Source organism: Mus caroli, unplaced genomic scaffold, assembly GCF_978045245.1.
Source record: "Mus caroli unplaced genomic scaffold, Mus_caroli_1 scaffold_17, whole genome shotgun sequence".
NCBI classification, from domain to species: domain Eukaryota; kingdom Metazoa; phylum Chordata; class Mammalia; order Rodentia; family Muridae; genus Mus; species Mus caroli.
The window spans coordinates 42,720,305-42,746,463 of record NW_028227272.1 but is presented as its reverse complement, the minus strand read 5'-3'; the positions used below and the strand labels follow the sequence as shown (position 1 = coordinate 42,746,463).

Below are 26,159 nucleotides of genomic sequence, written 5' to 3'. Positions count from 1 at the left end.
GGCAGAATGGAGTCCAGAGTGAGGTGGACCATGGTACAACCAACAAAAAGTGTGCATTCTCTTCTCAGCTACTTTTGCTTAGGCTAAAGGGAATGCATCTTTTCTATGAAGTTATTAGACTACCAAAGGGCCTTGGCAGCCTACACACAAATCCTGGCAGCTCTTCTTGCTCCTTCAGATCCCAGAAACCCCTGAATGGAGATGTAATTCCCCTCACCTGGCCCTGCTCTGAGGGACAGACTCTGTTGCCATCAGGACTCTCCCTCTAGCCAATTTTTGTATTGCACACAATATTCAGAAGCACAACTTACATTGCACACTAACATGTATTCTTCAGTGGTTGTTGACATTTTAAGGGGAAAAAAATCCCAAAAATGTCTAAATGATGGATTTTTACAATAAGCCAAAAAGCTCACAGATAACGCATTTCTGCATGAAAAAAACAGATAAAATTCATATATGGTAAGAGTTTTGTTTCCCCCATACAAATCTACAGGTGCCTTTCAATCTCACAACATTCCAACAGATTCTTTTGTCGACATGGGAGACAAGTTTGGGCTTAAATTTGAAGCCGATTCACTTTAATCATGTATTCCATATTTGTGGTTTATCCTTCTTGCTAAAATGTGCTTGAAGCACTTTCATGGACATACCCAACAGTGAGCACTTGGAATCTGCTCATCCTACACATTGCCAGTTGAACCTGACCAACACCCTGCCACCTCTTTTAGCTTTCAGACCCACTGTCACGTTGTTTCTCTTTGTGCATATTTTGTTGGTGACTTTACCCCCAAGTGCAGGATGCTGTGGTGTGTCCTGTAACTTTTGATTTTAGACACTGGTGATAATGATATTGGTTGTCAAGCAAATGTGAATGAAACATGAATGTGTGTCACGTAAGATATTTCAAACAGTGCCACACACAAAACCGGGATGTGATCTGAGAAACTGATGGAGATGTTCTAAGCAAACACGGTGGTATACTTGGAAGCCTAAAGCAAGAGAGTTATGAATTCAAGGTCAGTCTGGAACACATACTGAGTTTTAACCAGTCCTACATACACTGCCATATACTCTGTCAAAAAAAAAAAAAAAACCCAACAACTAAAAAGAGGACAGTGAAATGGCTGAGCTGGTGCAGGCACTCGCCAAGCAAGCTAAGTGACCTGTGTTCTATCCCTGATGTCCATGGAGAGATAATAGAGGAGAACAGGCTTTACAAAGCAGTCTTCTGACCTCCATCCATGAATCATGCCATGTGCACCCATGAGCAGAAACACATACAAACACAGAAACACACATACACATGTGTGTGCATGCAAAGGAAGAAGAAGGAGAAGGAGAAGAAGAGGAAGAAGAAGAGGAAGGAGAAGAAGAAGGAGAAGAAGAAGAAGAAGAAGAAGAAGAAGAAGAAGAAGAAGAAGAAGAAGAAGAAGAAGAAGAAGAAGAAGAAGAAGAAGAAGAGGAGGAGGAGGAGGAGGAGGAGGAGGAGGAAAGGAGGGAGGGAGGGAGGAAGGGAGGGAGGGAGGGAGGGAGGGAGGGAGGGAGGAAGGAAGGAAGGAAGGAAGGAAGGAAGGAAGGAAGGAAGGAAGGAAGGAAGGAAGGAAGGAAGGAGACAGAGAAGGAGAGATTGAGATTAATATGAAAGCAACAGTGTGACTATACTTCACATCACCTAAGATGTTTATAGTCATTATTATAAAAAGTGACAAATTCAAATTCTGGTGGAAGTATGGACCAGCTAAAGCAGCTGTGCCTTGATAGTCTAAGTATGAAATGCACAGCACCTTCAGAGAACTCCCATGATGTTTATCTTATAGCTTTAAGTGTGTACCTACATTGGGCCCAGAAATCCTAATAGATATTTACACAGGAAAAATGAAAATATGTCTTTATGACAGATATCAACAAAGATGTATATAAAACTGTTTGAATTAGCTTTTGCACAATAACTCCCCATTATCCCCACCCAACGCAAGCTAAATAACCATCAAGAGAAACATGAATTAATAAAATATCACGTGTATATTTTAATACTCCTAAACATGTAGTAGGGAGTTCACTCTCTAAGCTCTTCATTGTGGAGTAAAGCCAACCCAAGAGGGTGCATATTGAATGCCTCTATTTATATCATGTTGGAGAAGAAGGAAAACTTAATTCAAGGCCAAGAAAGTCAGAGCAGTGCTTGACCATTGGGCTTGGGGTTGTCTGGAAGGAGCTATGAATATTTCTAGTGTGATAGAAATGGTCTTTATATTGGTTGTAGTGCTTTCCTAGTTGTTAAAAATAATCCGATAGATACCTAAAGTCTTGAATTGTATTGTTATGTAAATTATATCATAGTAAATAATATACACCATAACTATTTTCCTGGAGGTTATCAAATATCTGATGAACCTAAGGTGGACTATGGGCCTAAATATTAAAAAAAAATGAATGCTGAAAATTTTTCAGGAAAAAATGTAGCAATGAATTACAAACTTAAATTGCCAGAAGCCACAGGAATATTCACTACTTAGGGGAATAAAGATCTGAATGTAGAAAATACACAAAAGATGAAAGCTGAAAAAGCTCTGAGTCAAGGAGCCCTGTTTCTTCTGTTTGTTATTGTTTTCAGAGAGTCTCATGTAGCCCATGCTGGCTTCTAAGGTACTATGTAGCTGAGGCTAACCTTGAACTCCTGATCATCCCTGCCTTCACATTCCAAGTGCTGCAATTACTGGTCCTTGCCACCTCTTGCCATTCTCGGCTTCATTTAGAACATCCTGTTTTTTTCTTAAAACGGCTGTCACTCTGCAAAATTCATCTTGAAGAAAGGGTTATCTCACTAAATATGTTTGAAACTTGCTCATGCATCATATCAGCTAATAGTAGGTGAGCCATCCGTAATGACAAGCTTTTACTGAGCATAGGGAAAGGAAATAGAAATGGGCGTGTCCAGGATTTTGATGTTTGCCTCTAATGCAAAGCCAGCATACTTCTCGGTTGTTTACCAAGTTGACTCCAAGCTTAATAAGTTTTATCTTTCTTTAGGAAAAAGAGAATCTTTGCAATTTGGAAAAGAAATACTCCAGCCTCACTGGTGGGAAAGGGTTCCCTATTAACCCCAATACTCTGAAAGAGGTAAGCCATGATTTTATTTGTCTGTTCATGTTGACTTGGAGATCAAATATACCTCGGTTTGGTGTGCCAAGTCAACTGATAAAAACCTTAGCTTAAATGACTTGCAAAAACTCAGAGTGATAAGTCTTTGCTGTTTCTTATCTGTGCGTATAGGAATCCAGGGGTTATCGTTGTGCCATGGATAAAGTACACATCCATGTTTGTGTGAGCCAAGACACGTCTACTTGTCTTGACAATGACACTGTGACCTTGAGTCTTGCGTTCTTTTCTTCCCTTTCTATATGTTTTGTGTGTATGTGTACATGGACCTGTACATGCTTATTCATGCATGTTCAGGTATATGAAATGAAATGCTCATCACGATAATAGTAGTGACCAAGTGTGCATCCCAGAAGCATTTTAAAACTATTTTCTATAACCGCTTTCATGGGTCATATCATTTCATAGTTTCCATTATTGGGAACACATAACAGGCAAGGTCAATAAGGTGAGTGTGGTTATGAATGCAGCTTTCAGGCATAAGCTAAGATCAGTGAGGTGTAATGTAGGCCTTGTGAGCTGTGTTAATGAAATACAGCTTGTATATGCATTCTGGAGAGCCACTAAATAGTTTTAAGTAGAGAGCTAACATTATTTGATACCCATTTGTTAAAGATCTCTATGGGCCACTCAGTAAGCACTGGGTCACAGGAAGTATGGGAAGGTGCAGGGAACCTGGTTAGAAATGACCACAAGTAGTGCAGGCTAAGGCTTGAATTAGGAGCTTAGATACAAGCAATGGCGTTAGGATGGAAAGTTGGTTGGATTTACATGTATTTTACCAATAGAATTGAAAGCTCTTGTTTACACATTGGATTTTACAGTGAAGTGAAACATAGTAAGTAACTTCTCAGTGTTATCTAGAAGAAAGTAGATTCTAATAGCATACAGTGCTTCTTGCTTGGGTGTCTGAAGATGAGAGCAGAGTAGGTTCTAGGGAACCTTGAGGCTTGAATCTGAACACAATTAGGAGGGAGGGCTGTGGCATTCAAATGGAGTACATGGGCCTTTGGTCCTTTCTCTCTGCCCTGTAAACCTTTCCTGTCCTATTGATGAGTTGGTATTTGCTTTTTTTGAAGACTTCTGAGTGTCAAAGGCTCTACTGGCTTTTTGGCTATTTTCACGTCTCTACCATATGTGCTTAGTATCTGTATGTTCTTAACTTGTAACAAGAAGACTTGACTCATAAAATTTGACTCGATTTTCTAGGGTCCAGTCTTTTTGCCCTACCTTCCTCTTCTCTGTCTTCTTTTTCTCCTTCCTTCTGAAGAATGAGCAGTTTATAACCAGATTCTCTACAGAGCACCCACACCTGGCAAAGAGAAAACTTTTGGAAGCAATTAAATTATACGACCTATGGCTCAAAAGAGGAAATTTTCAAGGCCTCACTTTAAAGCTTTCTATCAACCAAGTGAAAGGATAACACAAAGATTTTAATTTCCTTTCTGATTCATTGCCACAGATAAAATGAAGTTAGACAGCTAAACTCTTATCCCTTCCTTTCTGCAGTTGAACTGCATAAAACATCTCCTAGTTCCTGTGTCACTTTCTGCTGAGCAAGACTGCGGAACATTGTGTTGATCATTGTCAGCCTTAGCTTTCTCTGCTTTCTTGTAATGATGGGTTGTCCATGAAACCTTTCATTTCCAGGCTAGAGGTTTGGCTACATGGAGCATGGAGTGACCTTCTGAAAAGCTTAATGGTGTTTCCATCATCAATGGTCTGAAAATAGAAGCCAGAAATCAAATGGAATCTACTTTCAGTTTTTTCCCTCCATGTTATTTCATTGGTGTGGCAAAAATCTTGATTGACTTGTGCAACTACTTCTCATAAAAAAATCATTCTAGGTGCCTTTTCCACAGAGATACTTTCAGGAGGTTTTGTTCAGAGATTTTGATTCATGGGCATTTTCTTTATGGTATAGCCGGAACTGCATTACTGGCCTCAAAAGTGACTGGAAATTCTCTGTTCTAGCAACAGAGTTTGCATTGAGGAAACCACCTTGAATGGTGGTAGCACCATAGGACAGCAACTCCACCTGGGATCTGTGTGTGTACATGCACATGAGTGTAAAGACAGTGTCCTCATGCTTTCTTGGCTGAAATGTTCACAACCAAATCCCATTAAAGCTAAATTGCTATTTTTATTAATGGTACAAAACCCAATAGAGCCCATCAGTCATCACTTGCTAAGACACTGTAATTTTCAAAGGACAGAAGAGGGGAACTGTGCATCTTTGTGGAAAAGACTCTGGAATCAGAGAGTGCGTGTCTCTGGGGAATCTGATTGTTTGATGTCTATGTAGACATAATGCCATTCCATTGAAAGAATGATGCCGAGGTCTCTAGATATTTATTGTATGGTCATCTTGATTTCACCAGAAATTATGTTTAATACTTGCAATGACATTCTTCAAGATTGAGCACTGCAAATCCATTTTCATTGCTTACCATTCACTTAATGAGACACTGAGTAGCGCCCAGGTATCTGGCTGTGCTATGCTCAGCTAACTCATTGTACCGGGAGCATTAATACTCTCGCATGCCTTGGCTTTTGCTTTCTTTGTGTTTAACTTCTGAATTCCTCCCTTTAGGGCTATATCAGTGTAAATGAGATTAATGAGTCATGTGGCAATTCCACGAATCTATCCCCTTCCACTCAGTTCCCTGCTGACGCTGATGCTGCTGTCACTGAGCCCACCTCGGCTGTGCCGGTGAGCCAGCCCCAGAGTTCAGAGGTGTGTGGGCATGTGTTTCCTTCATTCACTGCTATTCCTAATGTCAGAAATTAACCCACTGTTCACTGAAAATTATCAGAATGTGTGTTCCAAAGAGCCAGACTGATGCTGAGTTTATGAATTAGACCAGACTCGGGTAGGGCATGGGGGGAGTTGTTCTACACTAAAAATCTTAGAAACCATGAAAAGTGTGGTAATGGTATAGAACTAGACATAACTGCCAACAAATTAGGTCAACATCTTAGCATTCTAACCAAACCTAGTTTTCTTAGATACAAACTCATTGGTTCGAATCCCCTTCTCAGATGGGTTGTGTTGTATATTTTTCTTGGCAGTATTGAGTTATACTTTGTTATGTTTATTTTTTTAAAGTATTCTTGGGAGTAGCCAGTGATGTGAAGTATTAAGTATCTTCTACTGAGCACATTGCTTTCTGTGTGGGATCTTAACAAGAAGTTAAATGGAAAGATAGTGCTGACATTTGGAATCTCATAGTTAATACTCAATAAGTCAGAGCAACCAGAGTATGAATTTCCTGTCTCTGTCTCGTTCATCCTCTCATCTCATACGGATGTGTGTACCTTTTCTTTCCCCTCTAAAGCACCGAACAGCTGTCTATTCTGGATTTATGTCTCCTTCCACCCTCTCTCCTTCTGTCACTGAACCTTCATCAGCCACTTGGCCTGAAGTCATGACTACATCTGTCGATCCTTTCCCTTTAAATGACACACCTCCTCCTCTACCAGCTAAGAAACACAGAAGGCAGCAGCCGCAAGAGCAACAGGTAACTAGAAAGGCGGGAGTCTCATAGTCACTTATGTAGTATCTCTTCATCTTTTGCAACGCTTTTTTTTTTCTTTTTTTTAAGAAGGGCTAGTTGCAAAGCATTTTTCTTACTTGCTTTATTCTTAAGGATGTTTACTGTGGCCCACGGGTGCTAGGATTAATAAAGTTTTGATATAGATTATATCTCCATGCTTTTCAGCTCCCATTCAACAAAATAGTATGACATGGCTCACATCTTTATCAATACACTGTCAAGTATTTCCATAAAATTCAAAGTGTAAAAAGTTGTGGTGACAACACATTGTATTCTACGTTGTTGACCCCATGATACTAGATGTCATTCCAGGGCTGTGCCCAAAGGTGCTAAGCACTTGATAAGTCTCTCTTCACTCTTCTACTGATGCTGTGAAGAGGAGCGATCTCCGCCTTAGACTTGGTACCTTTGTAAAAGCTAATGTCTCCTGCTATTGCCCCCTGGGCTGATGCAAAGAGAAACCTAGGAAAGGATTGAATCAAATAGCTGATATAGACCACAGATGTCCTTGGGGAATGAGAGCTTCATGCCCTTTGTTTTAATGTGGTGTGAATCTCATTAGCAGCTTCATTCAGGACAGACAACACCCTTGTTAGCAAAACAACCCGTTTGCAAACCTGTTGCTTTAGACCCAGTATTAACAATTTTCGATGGTATTTGTTACACGGTTTATTGAATTCTGAAAAGTCAAAGTTTAGGAATGTACGCTATTTGATCACAGTAAAAACAAAGAAGTATTCCGATGCCCTTTCTAACCATCAGATTACATCAGTCAGCAGCTAATCCTCCAAACTGTGAGGTTCTACGATGGGGGTGTGGATTTCCTGGCCTTGAATTCCAACTCTACCACCTTCTAGCTGCAAGACCTTGGGCAAGCTTTCTGAATGTCTCTGTACCCCAGAACCTTCTCCTGTAAAAGATAAAAGAGAATACCAACCTCACAAGATTATGATATGATCTGAATGAAATCATGAAAGTAGCTTATCAAACCCCGCAAGTAGAAAGCTCCTAATAAATACTAGCCACCAGAAATTTACCATTATAAAGTTAAGGTGCAGACATGCGCCATCCCTGCCATACACTAGTTTTTATATAGTTCAGAAGCCCAAAATTAGCACTAAAGCGGTGTCACCAAAGGAGACTTTATTATGAAGTCACTTGGCAGTTAAAGACATCTTGAGGAGGTTAGCGAAGCCAAGCAAAGTTTGGATATTTTAAGAAGGCAAAAATCTTGTCTTAAAATCTCAGTGAAAAAAAAAAAAGATGTAGTCTATTGGAGCATTTTACTGCAAGAGGTTACTATGGGATCTCTTTGGCCATGAGCTTTTAAAATGGAAGTAACCTAGAGGGATGGCATTTATGGAAACCTTATATGGGTTTGGGGTATTACATAATATGTGAGGTTAGTTACTATTTTATAACAACTTTCCTGTTATTGCCTGTTCTCTTCTTCCTCTTTTATTTCCTACTCCTTGTCTCACTCACTGGGGTCTGTACCATCAGACAGAACACTTAAACAAACATAGAGAGTAGGGAATTGTTGGCTTGTTTGGCCACTGGCTGTTTATACCTCCATACAGTGGGACCATCACAGCAAAGGCAAGCAGTGTGACAGTTTTTAAGCAGCATGATAGGAGAAAAAGAGGCCATTTTCTTAAAAGAAAAATATAACGTCTATTGTCTAGTCACATCAAATGCCAGCTCTAATCTGAAAGTGAACACCAAGATGAGCTTGGAGTGTAGGGGAAATGTCAAAACTCAGCTCCCCAGGATCAATTGTGGGGACATTGCTTCTTTGTGTCGGTGATGCGTCAGTCAGTCAAGTTTTGCTGTCCCACCTTGCATTTGCATTTAAAGCACTTTCGAAGCCTGGAAGAAAGGAAAAAGCAGCACAAAGAAGGCCTCTACCTGAGTGACACTCTGCCTCGAAAGAAAACCACCCCTTCCCTGTCCCCACACTTCAGCAGTGCCACAATGGGGAGGAGCACCACCCCGAAGGTAGGACTCAGAAGAGCCATGGCCTCCTCTTTCCGGAACACCTTGTTATAGTCACCAACAAAAGTAAAGCCTTTGAAACAGAAAGTTACTGAATGCTAGGTGGTTGTATTTGCTTGTTGGACAGATAGCATCACTCACTTGCTTCTGTCCCGATCAGAGTAAATTTGGAATTACACATTCTGGGCTAAGGAATGTTTTTTTTTTCTGCCACTATAGTACAGGTGGTGGGTCCTCTTCACTCATATGATAGGTGCCCTCTGGCTGTACCCATATTTAGAGATAACACAGAACATAGCATCTGAGCTCTAGAAATAACAGCACTAAACAATTCCTCGTCAGTTTCTACAGGCATGATGCCAGGTTTAGCCCTTTATGTGAACCTACCGATGCTATGGAATAAATGTGCTTACGTAGGCATCACTACTATAGTTGTACATACGGATAAACTGAAGAAGAGGAAGTTAAGTGACAACATAAGATCTCTCAGCTGGAAACTAGAGGAGTCAGAATATGAACCCCAGTGACCCAACACCTGTACCCTCTGCTGGCGTGCTCAGGGGGTTGTTGTAGAAATGAAGAGAGAGAGAGAGAAAGAGAGAGAGAGAGAGAGAGAGAGAGAGAGAGAGAGAGAGAGAGAGAGAGAGAGAGAGAGAGAGAGAGGAAGTTTTTAGTGGGCTACACTACTTTAGGCCCTTCTCTTATTCATAATTAGATTAACTATATTGTAATCTATTTTACAAGTTAGTGTTTTAAGTGGACTTGATTTACATGAAACATATAGAGAAAGCTATATAAAAAGAATAAGATCATGACGGTGCACACCTGGAATCCCGGCACTTGAGAAGCTGAAATAGGAGGGTGGGAATGAGTTTGAAGCCTACATAGCAAGACCCTATCTGAAAAAACAAATAAGCAAATGAACGAAGATGCTATTAAAAAATGGATGTTAGTGGGTTTCAGCATAGCTAGGGGTAGAGAGCAACCGGAGCATTTGTGCATGGGTAGCTTGCCCTGTGGTTTTGCATGGTATGCAGCACACATGACTATTTGTGCACCTGCTCTCCGCACCTTATGCATGGGGAGCTTCCTGTCACTCTCACAAGACTGTGGACAGTGTCTTTTCTCCATCCATCTTCTCTTTTGGAATTGTTGCTATCAGAGGAAGTGCTGCGATACTGAGATTGCAGCAGAGCTTCTTGGGAGAGATGGTGAGTAATTAGCTTTTGCCACTTGGCATCAAAAAAGAAATGAGACAGACATAAGACCAGGTTTCTCTCTCTACCCTTTGTCCTTAGATAGGACCTTTGAAAATAGGACCACAACCTTGTTGTTGAGTACATTTGATATGCAGTTTACCTTGCCTGAACTATTTCCTCCTGCCTCTCTCTCAGGCTCACCTCCCTCTGGGGCAGAGCAATAGCTGTGGCAGTGTGCTCCCTCACTCACTGGCGACCATGACCAAAGATTCTGAGTCTCGGAGGATGCTCAGAGGTATGTATCCTTTAATCTCAGGGTCTCCTGTTAAGCATGGGAATTCCCTAATGAGAGGCAATGAGAACAAAGTTGGAGGGAAGATCAGCCCATGTCCTAAATTTTACTGTTAGTATGTTTCCTTTGGGGAAAAGATGTAAGTGACATCATTCTTGTACCAAGGTAGCACCAGTCCCCTTATCGCTGTTACATTGTAACCATGCCTGTTACACTTTATAAATCCAGCCAAAAGGCCTTGAGAGATTACTAACTTTCCCATGTGGTTGATAGAAAGCAAAGAGAGACCACAGAGATGCTGAGAAATTCCCAGGGCACTTAGCCAAGATCACTAGACTTCCCTGTGGCTGACACACTATTTTAAGTGACCCCTGAGTGGACATCGTTAATGGGTCCAGAAGAAAATTTCTTTGAGCCTTTTGATTGTAAGCTTGACGCCCCCTACTGTGTATCTAGGTTTTAGGTGGACCTTGACTCTTGGTATGTTTTCTTTGAAAGAACATATTACATGTACAACAGGGTTATAAAATAGTCTTTAATGGAGACTGAAAGAAGTTACTACAATGTCATTTCAGAAGCAAAACTCTTAATGGAAATAAAGTTTCTAATGTTAGTACAGTAATTTACATCAACAACTTTGATTGACTTTAATTGTTCAGCATAGTTGTACTAGATACCAAGAAGGCAAATGAATGACGTGTTCTTTACTTTGAAATTCTTGCAGTCTAGTGAGGAAAAGCAGAGACACATAACAGATGATTTTAATAAAGTGTTGAACATATTTTATTCATGGAGGTCTGTCCAAGATGTAAAGGGAAAAGCTGATAGCCATTTGACCATCAAATGGATCCATGAATTGATAGATTGAAATTTTGCCCTTTTGAGAATTAAAATTAAATTATGATTAATAGTCCTCTCTGCTTAAAGCACTAGGGTATAATCACTGTGTGTATACAAATATGTGTATGTATCTACATATGCATGTGTGTATATATACATATGTACACATACTATATGTGTATATACATGTATTATATACATGTATGTTTATATTGATAATCTGTGTGTGACAATTAAATTATTTAGATGAAATTGAGGTTTTTCAAATAAATATTAGAAGTAACTTAAAGGATCAAACAGGGAGCAGATATTGGTTTTCATTTTATGGGTAATAAACAGCTGTATTTTTAGCACTAAGGAGGCAGAGGGAGGCAGGAGGATCACAAATTTGAGGTCAGCCTGAGCTGCACAGTGAGACATTGTCAAAAAAAAAAAAACAGAATTAATAAAGTGGGGCAAAGTGACATATGCTCTGCTCTGTATTTGGGAAGGGGGAGAGAAGGCAAGAGGGTTCAGGAGTTCAAGGCCAGTCTGAGCTAGATGACAAAGAAAGTTAAGGCAGGTTATAGCATTCATTTGAGGTGTATATTTGTAATATTTAAATAAAACACATTTGACTAGACTTCTCTGCTTTATTTATTATAATGTCTTAAGAAGATAAAAATATTTTTTAGTAGTTACAATAAGCATAGGTGTCTATTTTGGCTGTCACTTCTTTCTGTTAACTTGAAGGTCAGTTCTATTTATTCTTAAACAACTGTTTGGTAATATTAATAGGTTTCCTTTAAAATGTATATTCCTCTCCACTGGAAGGCGACCAAGCTTGGGTTGGCCATGCAGCTGAGACCTTTCTGCATATTTATGAACTTTCCATCCTGCATATTGATGAACTTTCTGAATTACAGTGATTTAGGGAAAGGTGGAACATTGAAGAAAGGAAAGAGGGAACCCAAATGACTATTCCCAGTACCCAAAGCATTTCCTTAAGCCAGAGAGCAAGGAGAGCTGAGCCTTTTACCAAGTGCACACATCCATGAAGCTGAGAGTTGCTAACAGTACCAGGCAGCAGTGTTCTTGGGGAATCTCTGGCTGATTTTTTTAATCTGCTTTCCCTTTAAATAACGGGAAACCTCGAGTTAGTGTTCTAAAGTGAACCTAAGCCAAGTCACTGAGGTCATATTATGGATGTGGACTCTGAGAAGTCTACAGTTTTGTCTTTGTGCTGTTACTCTCCATTGGCATGGCTTTGCACACTGAGAAGACTGTAGCTTCCGGCTTTGTCGAACTTAAGTAATGCTCTGCTTTATGGAGCTGCATGGAGCTCTGAAAAAACAAAACTGTTCCGTGTGCTGATCCAAGAGCTGTGTTCTGTGAACTCAGCCTGCTCCTCTCCCCAGAGGAATGGCCAGGGATGATATTTCTTCAAGCCACAGCAGATGGTAGTATTGGCAGGTTACACAGAGCCCATATGAGCATCTCACAGAGATCAGGAGGGCTGAACTGGGTATTTGTCTAGAATTGTTTCAGCAGCACTTGTTGATGTCATTAAAATAGCAAATGTGATGAAAATTGCAGTCCGGGCAAGTTTATGTCTAGTACATTTTTGTTATGACAAATGTCACAGACTCGTTTAACTTTTCTGTACACGATTAACTAAAGTGCACCATTTTTTTGCTGCTATTCATAATGGAAACGTCAAGGATGATGGTGTAAGTATGAGCCTTATTCAGTCAGCACTGTTTCCATAGCACTGACACTGGGAGCCACAGCACACTGGAAGGAGCTGGGTTCAGAGGCAAGAGCTGAGGACCTGGGCTCCGGACATTGCACTGGTCATGGCTTTTTTTTATACAGCTTGTCAACTGCCCTCTGAAAGCTTTAGAGTGAATGAAATCTTTATCCTTCTGTTTCTTTTGTTAAATGCAGGAAAGTCCAAGAAAGGTAATGACAACCTCCCTGTGTGGTGTTTTTGTTTCCAGCAAATATCTAAAGGTCATTGTCAAGTCATTCTTACGACCTGCTCTGATTTTAAAGTCTACAATGGTGCATTTTTAGTCGGATTGTTCCTTCTAACCAAAAGAGAAAAAAAAAAATACTGTACATTTTTTTTTTTAAGAAACACAATGCTCGTGGCAGCTGCTGCTCCTTCAAAGGCAGCTGCATGGCTCTTCTTGTTTGGGCTTTTATAACAAGTTCAGACCATGCCGGAAACACAGAGACTGTGACAGCATTGATTTGTGGGCTCAGGAGCCATGTAAAGAGAAAAGTGGGCAGAGCATGCAGGCTCAGTGCATAGCAGGATGTTTATAAGGCTAGGTAGACATAAATAAAACATACGACCGACTAGAAGGATTTAGGAAACTCCAATATATTTCTTTCACTTCTGCTCATTTGGTAAGGAAGTCTTTGGAGAGTTAAGAAAAGTATGAACACCTGCCTTGAATACACAGAAGGCTGTTGCTGTGCTTAAGCAGCAATGCATAGCATGAGAAAGAACTTGTTATAAAGTTTCCTGGGCTGTGCATCTAGTTATGTTCATGTGTCTGAGCATTGTGCCTGCATGTATTCTTGTGCACCACATGTATGCCTGGTACCCAAGGAGACCAGAAGAGGGCGTTATACCTACTGAGTCTGAAGTAACCAAAGGTTATGAGCAGCCTTGTGGGCTTTAGGAATAGAACCCAGGTCCTCTGGAAGAACAACCAGAGTCTTAACCACTGAGCCACCTCTCCAGCCCCTCGAATAGGAAATACTACCCTGAGTTCTTAGATATTATTTGCTACTGCCACTTGAATTTCTAAAAAAGTGATTTTATAGATCTAATCTTGGTTTTTATTAGTATTATCATTACTATTTTCTGTTTGACCAGCTTGTGTGTAAGGTACTTTTTCTTTTGTCTTGTAACAAATCTTTTGTTTTCTAACTATGCATGAATTGTGAGTCTTTTAAAGAATCTTTAGCTTTTCTTTCTCAGCTTAGATTGAATGAAAAGTGTGACCAACACTCATGTTCATCTGGTGTTATTACTAATATGTCAAACAATGCATGTTGGGCGGATACTTTCCTGTCCCCATGTCAGCCTTTCTGACCTTGTACCTTTCCCCTTTCTCTGCCTTTCTCTCCTCTCCTTTGACTTATCCGTTCTTCTGGCTGTGGACTGTCGTTAGGAAGAATGAATTCTTCAGCAGGTGAGCTGTGACGAGTGTATTATCAGAGTCTCAATCTGTTTTATCTTAAGCTCTAATTATAATCTTAAACCATCCTACCTTCCTTATTAAGGCATAGATTGCCATTAAAGATATATCACATATATATGAAATATGTTGGGAAAACTGTATATCTCATATGGCTAATTAACAAGAGAACTTGAGGCACCAATAAACCGGAATATATTGAAACTGGCATTAAAATTAGGAAAAATTACTGGGAGTTATACTCCATTCTAATGGCTTTCCTGGGCAAGGAACAGGGCTGACTCTGTTGTTTCCTGGTGCATCCTATGCTATGAAACAAGCCCAGACATGAGATCTTGCTTTGTAGACCTTAGAACTACTCCTTCACACAGTGCTAAGAGCTTCTATTTATCTTATGTCAGCTCTTTTCATTCCACTGAATGTTGTTCTTCTATATAATTAAAAAATAACAAACCCAAGTGGACTTGGGTTGAGAATGTCTCAAGTTTCCCAAGTTAGTTCCTTGGTTCAACCCCCAAAAGTAGACTCATTTCTGCTTCATTTGAGCACTCAGGGAGTTGGAGCTGGTAGATGAACAGTGAGTTTACTCAGTGGCAGTTCCGTGATGTCTTCACGGTCACTAAGCCAGGGTGTGCAGTGAACAGGACATCTCTGTCTCCCTCCTAGAGCCTCCCTGAGTGGACGCTCAGGTTTCCACTTCGAGGCTGCTCCACTGCGTGTTTTTACTCAGCAGTTTCTGAGACTGCCACCCACACTCTCTTAAGCTCTGCTCTGCTCTGGTCTTCCCTCTATAGGAAGTACTGATGCCTTCGGAAGGTCACATCTGGGATCAAATCCCCAAACCAGCTCACTCAGGTGCAATTCTAAGATTACAAGACAGAGATCTATGCCCTTATTTATTGACTCATTTCTTTCCTTTATCTTATAAAAAGAAAAAAAGTCTTATTGTGTATCCCAGGCTGACTTGAAACTCACAACAATCCTCCTGCCTCAGCCTCTCAAGTACCAGGATTACAGGTGCACACAGTACCATACCATGGGCACTCCCTTACTTACAACGGAAGGAAAGTTCTTTTTTAATTTGTTTGGCAGACAAAAGCCATCCCCAGGTTGACAGTCATAACAGACAACTCTTGCCAGTTGGCGGTGTTGGGTAGCTCAATGAGATGACTGTCCTGTTCACACTGGGAATGAAAATGCTGCTAAGAAAAGGGACACACAGTCCACAGGGTTTGTCCTTAAGCTGCTGGAGAACTTTACGGTCCTCGTTCTGAGTGGGAATGACCTAGAGAGGCCCTTGGTGCAGAGCAAAGCTCAGCAGATCTTGAGTTGTTCTGGGGAGCTGAGGTCCACAAGGCACAAAACACTTCACGCTATGGAGTAGCTGTTCCTTGTATGTATGTCTGAAGACTTTGAGCTTTTTAGCTCCCTGCCTCTGTCACTAGAAGGTATAAATTTATCTTCTTAGCCTGTGATATTTCTGAAGAAAACAAATCAAAACGCCAAGACTCTGGAAGAGTGGGAAAGCAAGCCATCCAGTTGTTTGAGAGCAGTGTGAGCTTCTCATCTTGCTGTCCCCAGTTGTTACTTCCTCCTCCTTGGGACTGCCTTTCTTCACTGAAGAGAGCTCCCTCTAGGAAGGGAGGAGAGAGGCTGGGACAGAAATCCCAGCCTAGGCTGTAATTCCTACATAGTCTCAATGACACAGATATCTTTCAAGGTTTTTTGTTTTGTTTCACAATGGGATAAGGACATGTCCTAAGTATAGCTGATAGCCAATGTGAAGGCGTTTCCTGCTTCAGCATTATCTAAAAGTCATAAAGAATTACTCATGTGTAGTCTTTTCAAATAATTTCTTTTGTCATTTTCCCCCTCTTTTCCTAATGAATATATGGAAATGATGTAAAAGGGACAATTAGTAATTCAAAAAGCCCAAGTGTAAAAGGTAAATACCCGAGTGATGGCTTTCTTGCCTTTCATTTCAAAGTGACATGAGCTGTACATTTGGAAGGCCTGGCTTTGTGTGACACTGTGTACATGGGTCAGTGCTGGAAAGGATGTTCTGTCTGGTCTCACAGTGTGCCTCTGTGTTTTGTGTCCTCCCCTAGTTCTGTGATGTGTGGCTTTACTGCATGCATATCTGCCATCTATAATGGCAGTCATGTGGGGGAAGCTCGTTTTCCTAGACATCCATTAGTCTGAATTGCACATTGTCACAATTCCAAAACCACACAAAATTCAAAGGGCCTGAAAATATGCCCGTTGCTCATAATTTCCTGGAGCCTTAGGGTAGACTACTTTGCTGAGGTATCACGGATGAGACAACTGCTTCTAAATAAATGTTAAGTCAGCAGCTATGGAAGCTGTTTGTTTGAAGGTTTTGTTGTTGTTTTGTTTTGTCTTTGACTTTGTCTCCTTTAGACCATTTGTTTTCCTTAATTAAAATCCTCATTGAAAGGTAGCTCTGTAGAAAAGATGACGTATTTAACTGGCCTACTGGTAAACTTTTGATAGGTCTTCGATTAACTCCCTGGGTTCATGGAAAGTAGATTTTTCTCTTTTCAGGAAAAATAAAGAAAGATTGTAAACTATGAAAATTGTTTTGATGAACTTGGGGTTTCCCACTTCCACCCCTGCTTCCTGTGCACATAGAACAGAGAACTAAAAGAAGACAGTATGGCTTTGAATGCTCAAAGGTAGCTAGAGCAATAAACAGGGCAAAGTGGTGACATCATACACCAACCATCAGGGTACAAGGAGGAGAAAGCATTCTTCATTTATGGTGCTTTTGATGCTATTGATACCCACGCTTTCAAATAGTTAGTGGCAGCAGTAAAGGGCTGACTGTTGAAGGGGAAAAAGGGCAATTTGCACCATGGCAAGGAGAAGGCCTAGCGATGGGAAGGATGGTTGACCCTGAATATTTTAATAAGAAACTGGCAGAGGAGACATTGGAGGAGGAGAAAGACAGAGACAAAGACTATTTAAAAAAAAAAAGACAAATGCAGCTTGCATCTGAACCAGATGAAACCATCACAGACACTATGAAATACACATTTCTCAACCCTTACCCCTGCCAAATCCACTGGCTGCTTTGTGGATGCTCCTGATATCGGAATGCTGTCAGAGTGGTGACTGCCCTGTAACACTGGCAAGGCACTGGGCATCATACTGCTCATACTGCCTTCATTTAAACCTATTTCTAGAAGATTCAGAGCCTTTAATTGTGCTTATGGCTCCTGGGGAATGTGCGTGAGTGTGTATGCGTGTCTTAAGTGTGCTGATGTAATACTCTCAGCTATGCTGAGCTGTAAGGATGAGATTTAAGAGGTGCCAAGTGATCCCACTAACAAACAAAATCCCTCACATGACCACTTCTTTCAAAGTCTTGCTCACACTGGGCACGACATTGTTTCTTTGATCTTCCCGACCTCAGAATATGTTTCGTGTGCAGATGTTTCTCATTGCTGTCTTGAGTCAGTAGATTTGTGAGATTCTGAGCTTGATAAATGAGATATATTTACATATTTATGACTTTCTCCTTAGGTTATAATCACCAACAGATGAGTGAAGGACAAAGACAGAAACCTGAATTTTACAGCCGCACAGCATCTGAGTCAAACGTCTACTTGAATAGTTTCCATTACCCAGATCGCAGCTACAAGGATCAGGCCTATGACACATTGAGCCTGGACAGCTCTGACAGCATGGAGACCAGCATATCTGCCTGTTCACCGGACAATATATCAAGGTAAGACTTGGTGAAAGCTACCTTCTGGTTTCAAATGTAAACTCATTAGTTTAAGACATAAGGTATATTATAACCCCAAATCTCCAATATAAAATCTATAAGGCAGAAGGGGACTGGGAATCATGGGGACCCTAGGAAATCATATCCTTTCAACATATCATATGTTTCATGCTGGCCATACATGATAAGGTCCACTTTCCTACTACAAGTTCTTTATGCTTGGTTTCTGATTTATACTGTGCTTCAAAACTCAAGTTACCTCTAATGGTAAAGCCCAATTTCCATTTCTGATTATTATTATTATTACTATTATTATTATAATGACAATGGTCTTCAAACACAGTCAGAATTTCAAAAGTTTTTTTGACCCTTTAACTTTGGTAGGAAGAAAGCATTAGTTATTCTGTATATTAAAATTTGTAGACGGACTTAGCCACTCACAATTGTCTTTATCTTTTGAGACTAGCAAAAGCACCACTAGGAACTCAGGAGCAAACACATCTACACTATAAATTAGCGGTGGTAGTTACCCCTTGCTGAAGCCTTGACCACAAACGCCCAACCACCCACTGGGTAAAGTGAGACCCAGATCCAGCCTTGCGGCCCCAGCCACATCTACCCCGCTTCTATCAGCATCCCAGGATGAGAACCCCAAGCTTACTGATAAAGTTGGTGTTCAACATCTTCTCACAGAAGGAGAACAGAGTCAGAGATTTGGAATTCAGTGAAAAGGCAAGAGTGAAAACAGAAGCCATTGTAAGTGGCTTCCAGAATATTCCCATACAAGGGAGTTGTAGAATTTAACCAGAGTGAGAATTTTGTAGATTTCTCCCTTGTTTTCTAAGGCTTAAGACATATTTTTTTTTTTAAATTTTGGGCCTAATGTTTAAAAATGTATACTCTGACTATATAGAGATACATATACATATACATTTATATATATTGTATATATGTGTGTGTTTCTATAGGTGTGTGTATGTTGTTATGCATGTATATGTATTGTGTTTTGATCACATTTACTCCACTAATCTTTTCGGGTTTCTTTTTGTAAGATTTATTTATTTATGTTATGTATGCACTGTTGCTCTCTTCATGCATACCAGAAGAGGGCATCAGATCCCAGATCGCAGATGGCTGTGACCCACCATGTGGTCACTGGGGATTGAACTCAGGACCTCTGGAAGAGCAGTAAATGCTCTTAACCACTGAGCCATCCCTCCAGCTCTCCATTAATCTTTTATCCAGCCAACTATCTCTGAACCCCTTTCATTTCTGTGCATCTAAGACCTTTTTTTTTTTTTTTTGACCCTTGTGTTTAGCAACAGTGTAAATAATGATGCTGAAATAGCAAAGCCACTGAGAGCTCCAGTTATTTTCTGGTTGTCCTAAAAATGATGTTTCAACAAAAAAGCGAAGGCGAATATGCCCACAACTCAGTAATTCTATCACTCTACAAGTGGCTTTCTGTGACATAATAAACCACAAAGCCAAGTTTGTGTCACTAGAATTTCAGGATGGAATTGCTTATTTAATAGACTTATAATTTGGGGATATTTTAATCCATAGTTTAAAAAGACTTCAGCACAGCAAAACAACAACGACAAAAATATTGCTTTAGTTCTTGCTTGTTCTCTGTACTAGTTTCAAGACAATCCTGAGGAAGGCATTTCTTCATGGCACATGTTCCACACATTCTGTGTTTCCTGTGTGCCTGGGCTTCATCATGGTATTTTGCAACATAAGAAGGCACACAAGTTTACGTTAGTATTAATATGCATTTAAAAAGTGTTCTCTCGGGCTGGTGAGATGGCTCAGTGGGTAAGAGCACCCGACTGCTCTTCCGAAGGTCCGAAGTTCAAATCCCAGCAACCACATGGTGGCTCACAACCACCCATAATGAGATCTGATGCCCTCTTCTGGTGTGTCTGAAGACAGCTATAGTGTACTTACATATAATAAATAAATAAATAAATCTTTAAAAAAAAGTGTTCTCTCTAGAATTGTATACTTTATTTTATGAGTATGAGTGTTTTGCCTGCTTGTATATCTGCACTGTGTGGGTGCCTGACACCTTGGGGGGGGCCCAAAGAGAGCATGAGGTATCCTAGATTCACTGACAGTGTACACACAGTTAATTACAGTTATAGGCAGGTGTCTCGTGGCTGCTGGAAACTGAACCCAGGTCCTCTGGAGAGACAAAGATGCACTGAACCACTGAGCCATCCCTCTAGGCCATAAAATACACTTTCTAAGGTGGTTAGTGGCACAGAAGTAGAACTCTTAATTGTCTTTTTCTCACTTCACACTCTGCCTTTTGTTCAAAAAAAAAATTTTTTTTTTCGGTTTCTCTGTATAGCCCCTGGCTGTCCTGGAACTCACTTTGTAGACCAGGCTGGCCTGGAACTCAGAAATCCACCTGCCTCTGCCTCCCAAGTGCTGGGATTAAAGGCATGCACCACCACGCCCGGCTCTTGTTCAAATTTTGACATTGGGAATAAATGCTTAGTGATATCTGACCATGAGCAGTCGTTACCCCCAATGGTCAGCACTGTAGGATCAGTCCTGGGCCACACAACTATGGTGGCTGTGCATAATGACTTACCTGGAATGACAAGTCTACCGTAATATTGTCATATAGAGACCTAAGGGACAGATGTGGCTCACCAGACACACACACAATGGAAAACTATGTGCAGTGATGGACGTGTTAATGAGCTTGGGTTTGGTAATCATTTTACAGTGTGCGTACATATCACACAGTATCACAATGTACACCACAAATATGCACAGATACATACTTGTTAAAGTTGAGAATGAAAAACAAGTTAACAAAGAAAAACACTAAATAATAAAAATCTAAATAAATGTAAAATGTGACAAGTTGGTTGGACGATGGTGAGTTTGTTTCTTCTGTGCATAGGTGTCTGTGTGCATGTGCACACCTGGGGTATGTGTGTGTGTGTGTGTGTGTGTGTGTGTGTGTGAGAGAGAGAGAGAGAGAGAGACAGAGAGACAGAGAGAGAGAGAGAGAGACAGAGAGAGAGACAGAGAGACAGAGAGAGACACAGAGAGAACAGAACCCACAGCTTCATGTACCCCAGGCAAGTGCTGTACCCCAAAATCCTATTATTTTAATTCAGGGGTTTTTACGACCTGTGATTTAGTTGAGACATAAGCTATACACATGTGATCATGGACAATAGCGTGGAATATGCATATAGTTGCATGCTGTTGTATGGCTGACAGCTATGTAATGTCCTCAGCTTTCTCAGTGGGTCAGTGGCATTTGTTCCCTTTCCATCTATGAAGTTGAATATTGTCAATAAAAGCAATAAAGACTTTGTGCATACAGTTAAAGGTTTTTCTCCCCCTGAATTCTTACTATGAAAAGAATACAACTTATGCTTTTGTATTTTGCCCAAAATCTAATGGAAAGAATAGAAAAAAAAAAAAAAGAAGAAAGAAAGAAAAAGAAAAAGATCCTTGATTGTTCTCTGTTTCTCCGGGAAACCTCCTGACTAGCAATTGGCCCCCACACACTGCAACCAGTTGTTAAGCTTTAAGATCCTCTTATCCCTTAGGCAGTTCCCTTTCTCACACCTGCTCCTTGTGGGACTGGCAGGTTTCAGATGAGCCATGTGTGCTGTGTTACTGGAGTCCTTCATCTCTTCAGAAGCACTCTTACTCCTAGACGTGAGCCATCTTAGGTTTGATTTTGCCAAAAAACAGTTGAGAAGGCTAAGTGTGGTGTCTCACACCTATAAATTCTAGCCTTTAAAGGCGGAGGTAGGAGGACAGTGAGTTCTAGGCCAGCGGGACAACTCTGTCTCAAAAGCGTTCATATAGGGCTGCGGACATAACTCAGTTCATAATGTACTTGCCACACTAGCGTTGAGATCTAAATTTAAACCCTAGAGCCAGTTTAAATAAATAATAAGTAGAAGGAAGGAAGGAAAGAAGGAAGGAAGGAAGGAAGGAAGGAAGGAAGGAAGGAAGGAAGGAAGGAAGGAAGGAAAGAAAAGAAGGAAGGAAGGAAGGAAGGAAGGAAGAAAGAAAGAAAGAAAGAAAGAAAGAAAGAAAGAAAGAGAGAGAGAGAGAAAAGAAAGAAAGAAAGAAAGAAAGAAGGAAAGAGAGAGAGAAGGAGAGAGAGAAAGAGAGAGAGAAAGAGAAAGAGAGGAAAGAAAGAAAGAAAGAAAGAAAGAAAGAAAGAAAGAAAGAAAGAAAGAAAAAAGAAAGAAAGAGAAAGAGAAAGAGAGGAAAGAAAGAAAGAGAGAGAGAGAGAGAGAGAGAGAGGGAGGGAGGGAGGGAGGGAGGAAGGAAGGAAGGAAGGAAGGAAGGAAGGAAGGAAGGAAGGAAGGAAGGAAGGAAGGAAGGTGCATGCCAGGAATGATGGCACAGGCCATTAGGATCTGAGTTCTATTCCTAGAACCAGTTTAAATACATACATACATACATACATACATACATACATACATACATACATACATACAATGCCAGGCATGGTAACATAGGCTTGCAGTCCATGTACAGGAGAGGCAAAGATATATATGCCTGGGATTTAACCAATCAAAGTAGAGGACTCTGAAGAACACCACCCAAAGTTGACCTGTAGCTTCTACACATGTGAACGTGCGCACACATACCTCTACCCCACATGAACATACATACACATACTCAGGTGTCCATATACATATATTACTTAGTCAATGTTTTACATGATATGTTCTAATAACCCAAAGGACTCTGAATATTCCCTTTTGCACATATTTTTATGCATGTTCTATGAATGCGCCCCCTCGGCTGGGCTCTGTGCTATGGGGACATGAACCTTTCCATTCTCAAGTCGACCTAAAAATAAGGCAGATGCTTGAGGGAGCAAGCACACTGGACAGGACACAGCAGGGCTCTAGAGACTGAGACATCAGGATACATGACCTCTGGCCTAGACTCTGAGAGTTCTTTCAGCTCCCACTCATTTTGCTTTTGGTTTTCATTTCCCTTCACTGGTGGGTGTGATGTCTTTTCCAAGATGAACTTTTGTTTCTGAAGCTCTTGAACTCTTTTGTGTAGTTTTAGCACTAATATGGCAGGCGAGGGCTTTGAATAAAACTGACCACCACTTACTCAGTGCACCTATTACGCAAGTCACTTCAACATTAGTGTCATTTAAAAATTCAGATGCCCACACATGTAAAGGGACAAATTGCCCAACTGCAGACAGACTTCAGATGTATCATTTACCTAGAGTGTCACAGTGTGACGGCTAATTGAGAGGCGGTGACTGAAGAGAAGGCTCGCATGGCTGTCAGTGTTAGACCTGCAGGCTGCATTTTGGACACCTGCTTTGTAAGACTTACCTTTATCTTACAGGTTTCTAGCCAGTTTACACTGCCCTGGTCTTTGTGTGCCTCTTTTTTGGTTTCTACACTGAGATAAATATTGAGTCAGCTATGGTTTTTAGAGATGAGTTGATTAGCCCCCAAAAGACCAAATAACTCATGAAGAGTATCTTTCAAATTGTATATACTTTGATTGTGACATTTAACTTGACCTGTGTGTGTGCGCATGTGCGTGTGTGTGTGTATGTGTGTGTGTGTGTGTGTGTGTGACTTGATTGTAACTTGTAACTTTGGTGTGTGAGTCTGATCAGGTTACGAGATGTTTTTTAGATATATTTTTTATTAATTCTTTGAGAATCTCACCCATGCACACAATGTATCTTTGATCCCACTCATCCTCCCTGACTCCTCTCCCTCAGCAAATATTCTTAACAGGCTTTTTATTTGCTTCAGTGCCAGCACATCCAATATTGCCAGAATAGAAGAAATGGAGAGACTCTTGAAACAGGCACACGCGGAGAAGACGCGGCTGCTGGAGTCCAGGGTAAGTCGGTCCACTCCTTCCAGGAGTCTGGGATGGACGGTGGCAGCAAGGGGCCCTACCCTTGCCAGCAGTCTTCTTTCGGGGTGCCTTGCTGAGTGCTGTGACCTTGGGAGCTGCTCAGCCTCCTTTCCTTTCCCAAAAGCAAAGGTGCTAAAGAATTGACGCCCAAAGCCCTTTACTGCACTTCTGTGCCTTGGAACTTGAAGCGTGGGCCCGGGTTTCACACAGACTGAAACGGTTGCTCTCTACTGCCTTCCCTCCCTCTGTGATAACCAGTTGGACAGTTTTTTGAAGGATTAGGGAAGAACGATATTTCTTTATGAATTCTCCTGTCCTTCCCAACTCACACAGACCGTGCCATTGTGATAGCCAAAACCCCCAAGGTATTGTGACTATTTCAGGTCAGAATCAGAAGAACTTCCTTGGGACTCCCCCCACCCCACCCCCAACGCCTTTGCATCCTGCCATGAGGGCACCTCCTTTCCTTTTCCAACTTCCTACAAAACTTCCTCTATGGCCTTCAGCCAGAAGCTGCATAGCAATAATAGGAGTTAAAGGGACCGGTAGCCTTCACCCAGGAGAGTCTCCCAGAGAACAGCTTCATGGCTAGGGCTGCATGACATTTGAAAAAGGAAGAACAAAATGGCTGGATGTACTCATTAGCCAAATTTTCACTGAAGACTAAAATGGTTGGTTGATTAATTAATAGCATAAGGTGACTTTGGGAGCTATGCAGAGGTTATATATTTTAAGAAACCAGAACAGAAGATGAAAATTGTCTAAAGAGAATTTGGGTATTTACTTCTTGGTCCCTTAAAGTATAATTGCCACAATTGAAAATAATTATGGTTCTGTATAATGATAATTAGGAACGGGAAATGGAAGCCAAAAAACGAGCTCTGGAAGAAGAAAAACGACGCCGGGAAATCCTGGAAAAACGACTGCAAGAAGAAACCAGCCAGAGGCAGAAGTTAATAGAAAAAGAAGTCAAAATAAGAGAGAAACAAAGGGCACAGGTTGGTCTATCAGTGTGGATGCATAAGTGTAGGTTGCCCCCTGGTGGTCAATTTGTAGAAGACTTTAATTCTGTCTAGGAATATCTAGTGTTTGACAGAACAGTTAAGAGAAAGATGTGGGTTAGTGTGCGGGCAGTGATCATTTTAGAACTTCTGAGAAACTGCCATGGAACTACCCTAGCAGAGCAGAAATTTGCTCTACTCACATGTGATTCATATGTTCTACTTAAATGCTAGAGAGGAAGAGAGACTTCTACCCATTCTCTGGACGTTTAAGGGAGAATGAATATGTTTTATCTAGCTTTGAAAAGGGCCATTGCAGTGATCATTAAAAACACACACAGGGGCCCATGGAGATAGACCAGCAGTTAAGAGCACTTGTTGCTCTTCTAGAGTTCTGGAATTCTGTTCCCAGCCAGCACTCAAAGGTGGAAACTCTCAACTGCCTGTCTCTACATGGCCAGCTCCACATGGCCCAATACCTTTTTCTGGACTCTTCTGGTACTGCCCTCAACTGCACATTTACACACACACACACACACACACACACACACACACACAAAATTAAAGGTAAAAATTCTAATTAAAATGTTTTTTAAAAGTATATATATGTATATATAAAGATGATAGTTTAGAATATATACACACATATATGAACATATATATGTATAGATAGTTTGTAATATATTATACATTATTGTATGTATACTATATATACATCATTATATATGTATATATACATATATGTATTTCAAACTATCATCTATACTCTGTATAGATGTATATGTATACACACAATGTGATGTATATGTATACATATGTGTGTGTACACATATTTCAAACTAAAAACTTTGATGAGGGAGCTGGAAAAATGGCTTGGTGGTTAAGATCACTGTCTACTCTTCCAGAGGTCTTTTTTGAGTTCAATTCCCAGTAATCACTTGGTAGCTCATAACCATCTATAATGGGATCTGGTGCCCTCTTCTGGCACACAGGTCCACATGCAGATAAAGCACTGACATACATAAGATAAAATCAATAAATCTTTTTTTTTTTTTAAAAAAAAGGTGGGGGGGGGCTAGAGAGATGGCTCAGTGGTTAAGAGCACTGACTGCTCTCCCTCAGGTCCTGAGTTCAAATCTCAGCAACCACATGGTGGCTCACAACCATCAGTAATGGGATCTGATGCCCTCTTCTGGTGTGTCTGAAGACAGCTACAGTGTACTTATATACCTAAAATAAATAAATAAATCTTTTTTAAAAATTTTAA

At 40.7% G+C, this 26,159-nt stretch overlaps 1 protein-coding gene across 6 annotated transcripts in view; it reads left to right on the top strand.

The window, feature by feature from the left end:
- Positions 1 to 26,159, top strand: part of Phldb2 (pleckstrin homology like domain family B member 2) — a 212,616-nt gene that overhangs the window by 180,083 nt on the left and 6,374 nt on the right. For 2 of the 6 annotated variants that reach the window (XM_085832517.1, XM_085832520.1), the window contains 8 exons: positions 3,034 to 3,123; positions 5,756 to 5,899; positions 6,501 to 6,683; positions 8,577 to 8,717; positions 10,109 to 10,208; positions 17,786 to 17,990; positions 23,783 to 23,873; positions 24,743 to 24,889. In XM_085832517.1, the coding sequence (XP_085688643.1) occupies positions 3,034 to 3,123; positions 5,756 to 5,899; positions 6,501 to 6,683; positions 8,577 to 8,717; positions 10,109 to 10,208; positions 17,786 to 17,990; positions 23,783 to 23,873; positions 24,743 to 24,889 (1,101 nt within the window). The remainder of the gene's footprint in view (positions 1 to 3,033; positions 3,124 to 5,755; positions 5,900 to 6,500; positions 6,684 to 8,576; positions 8,718 to 10,108; positions 10,209 to 17,785; positions 17,991 to 23,782; positions 23,874 to 24,742; positions 24,890 to 26,159) is intronic. The other 4 variants (XM_085832518.1, XM_085832516.1, XM_085832521.1 and 1 more) reach the window with 2 other exon arrangements.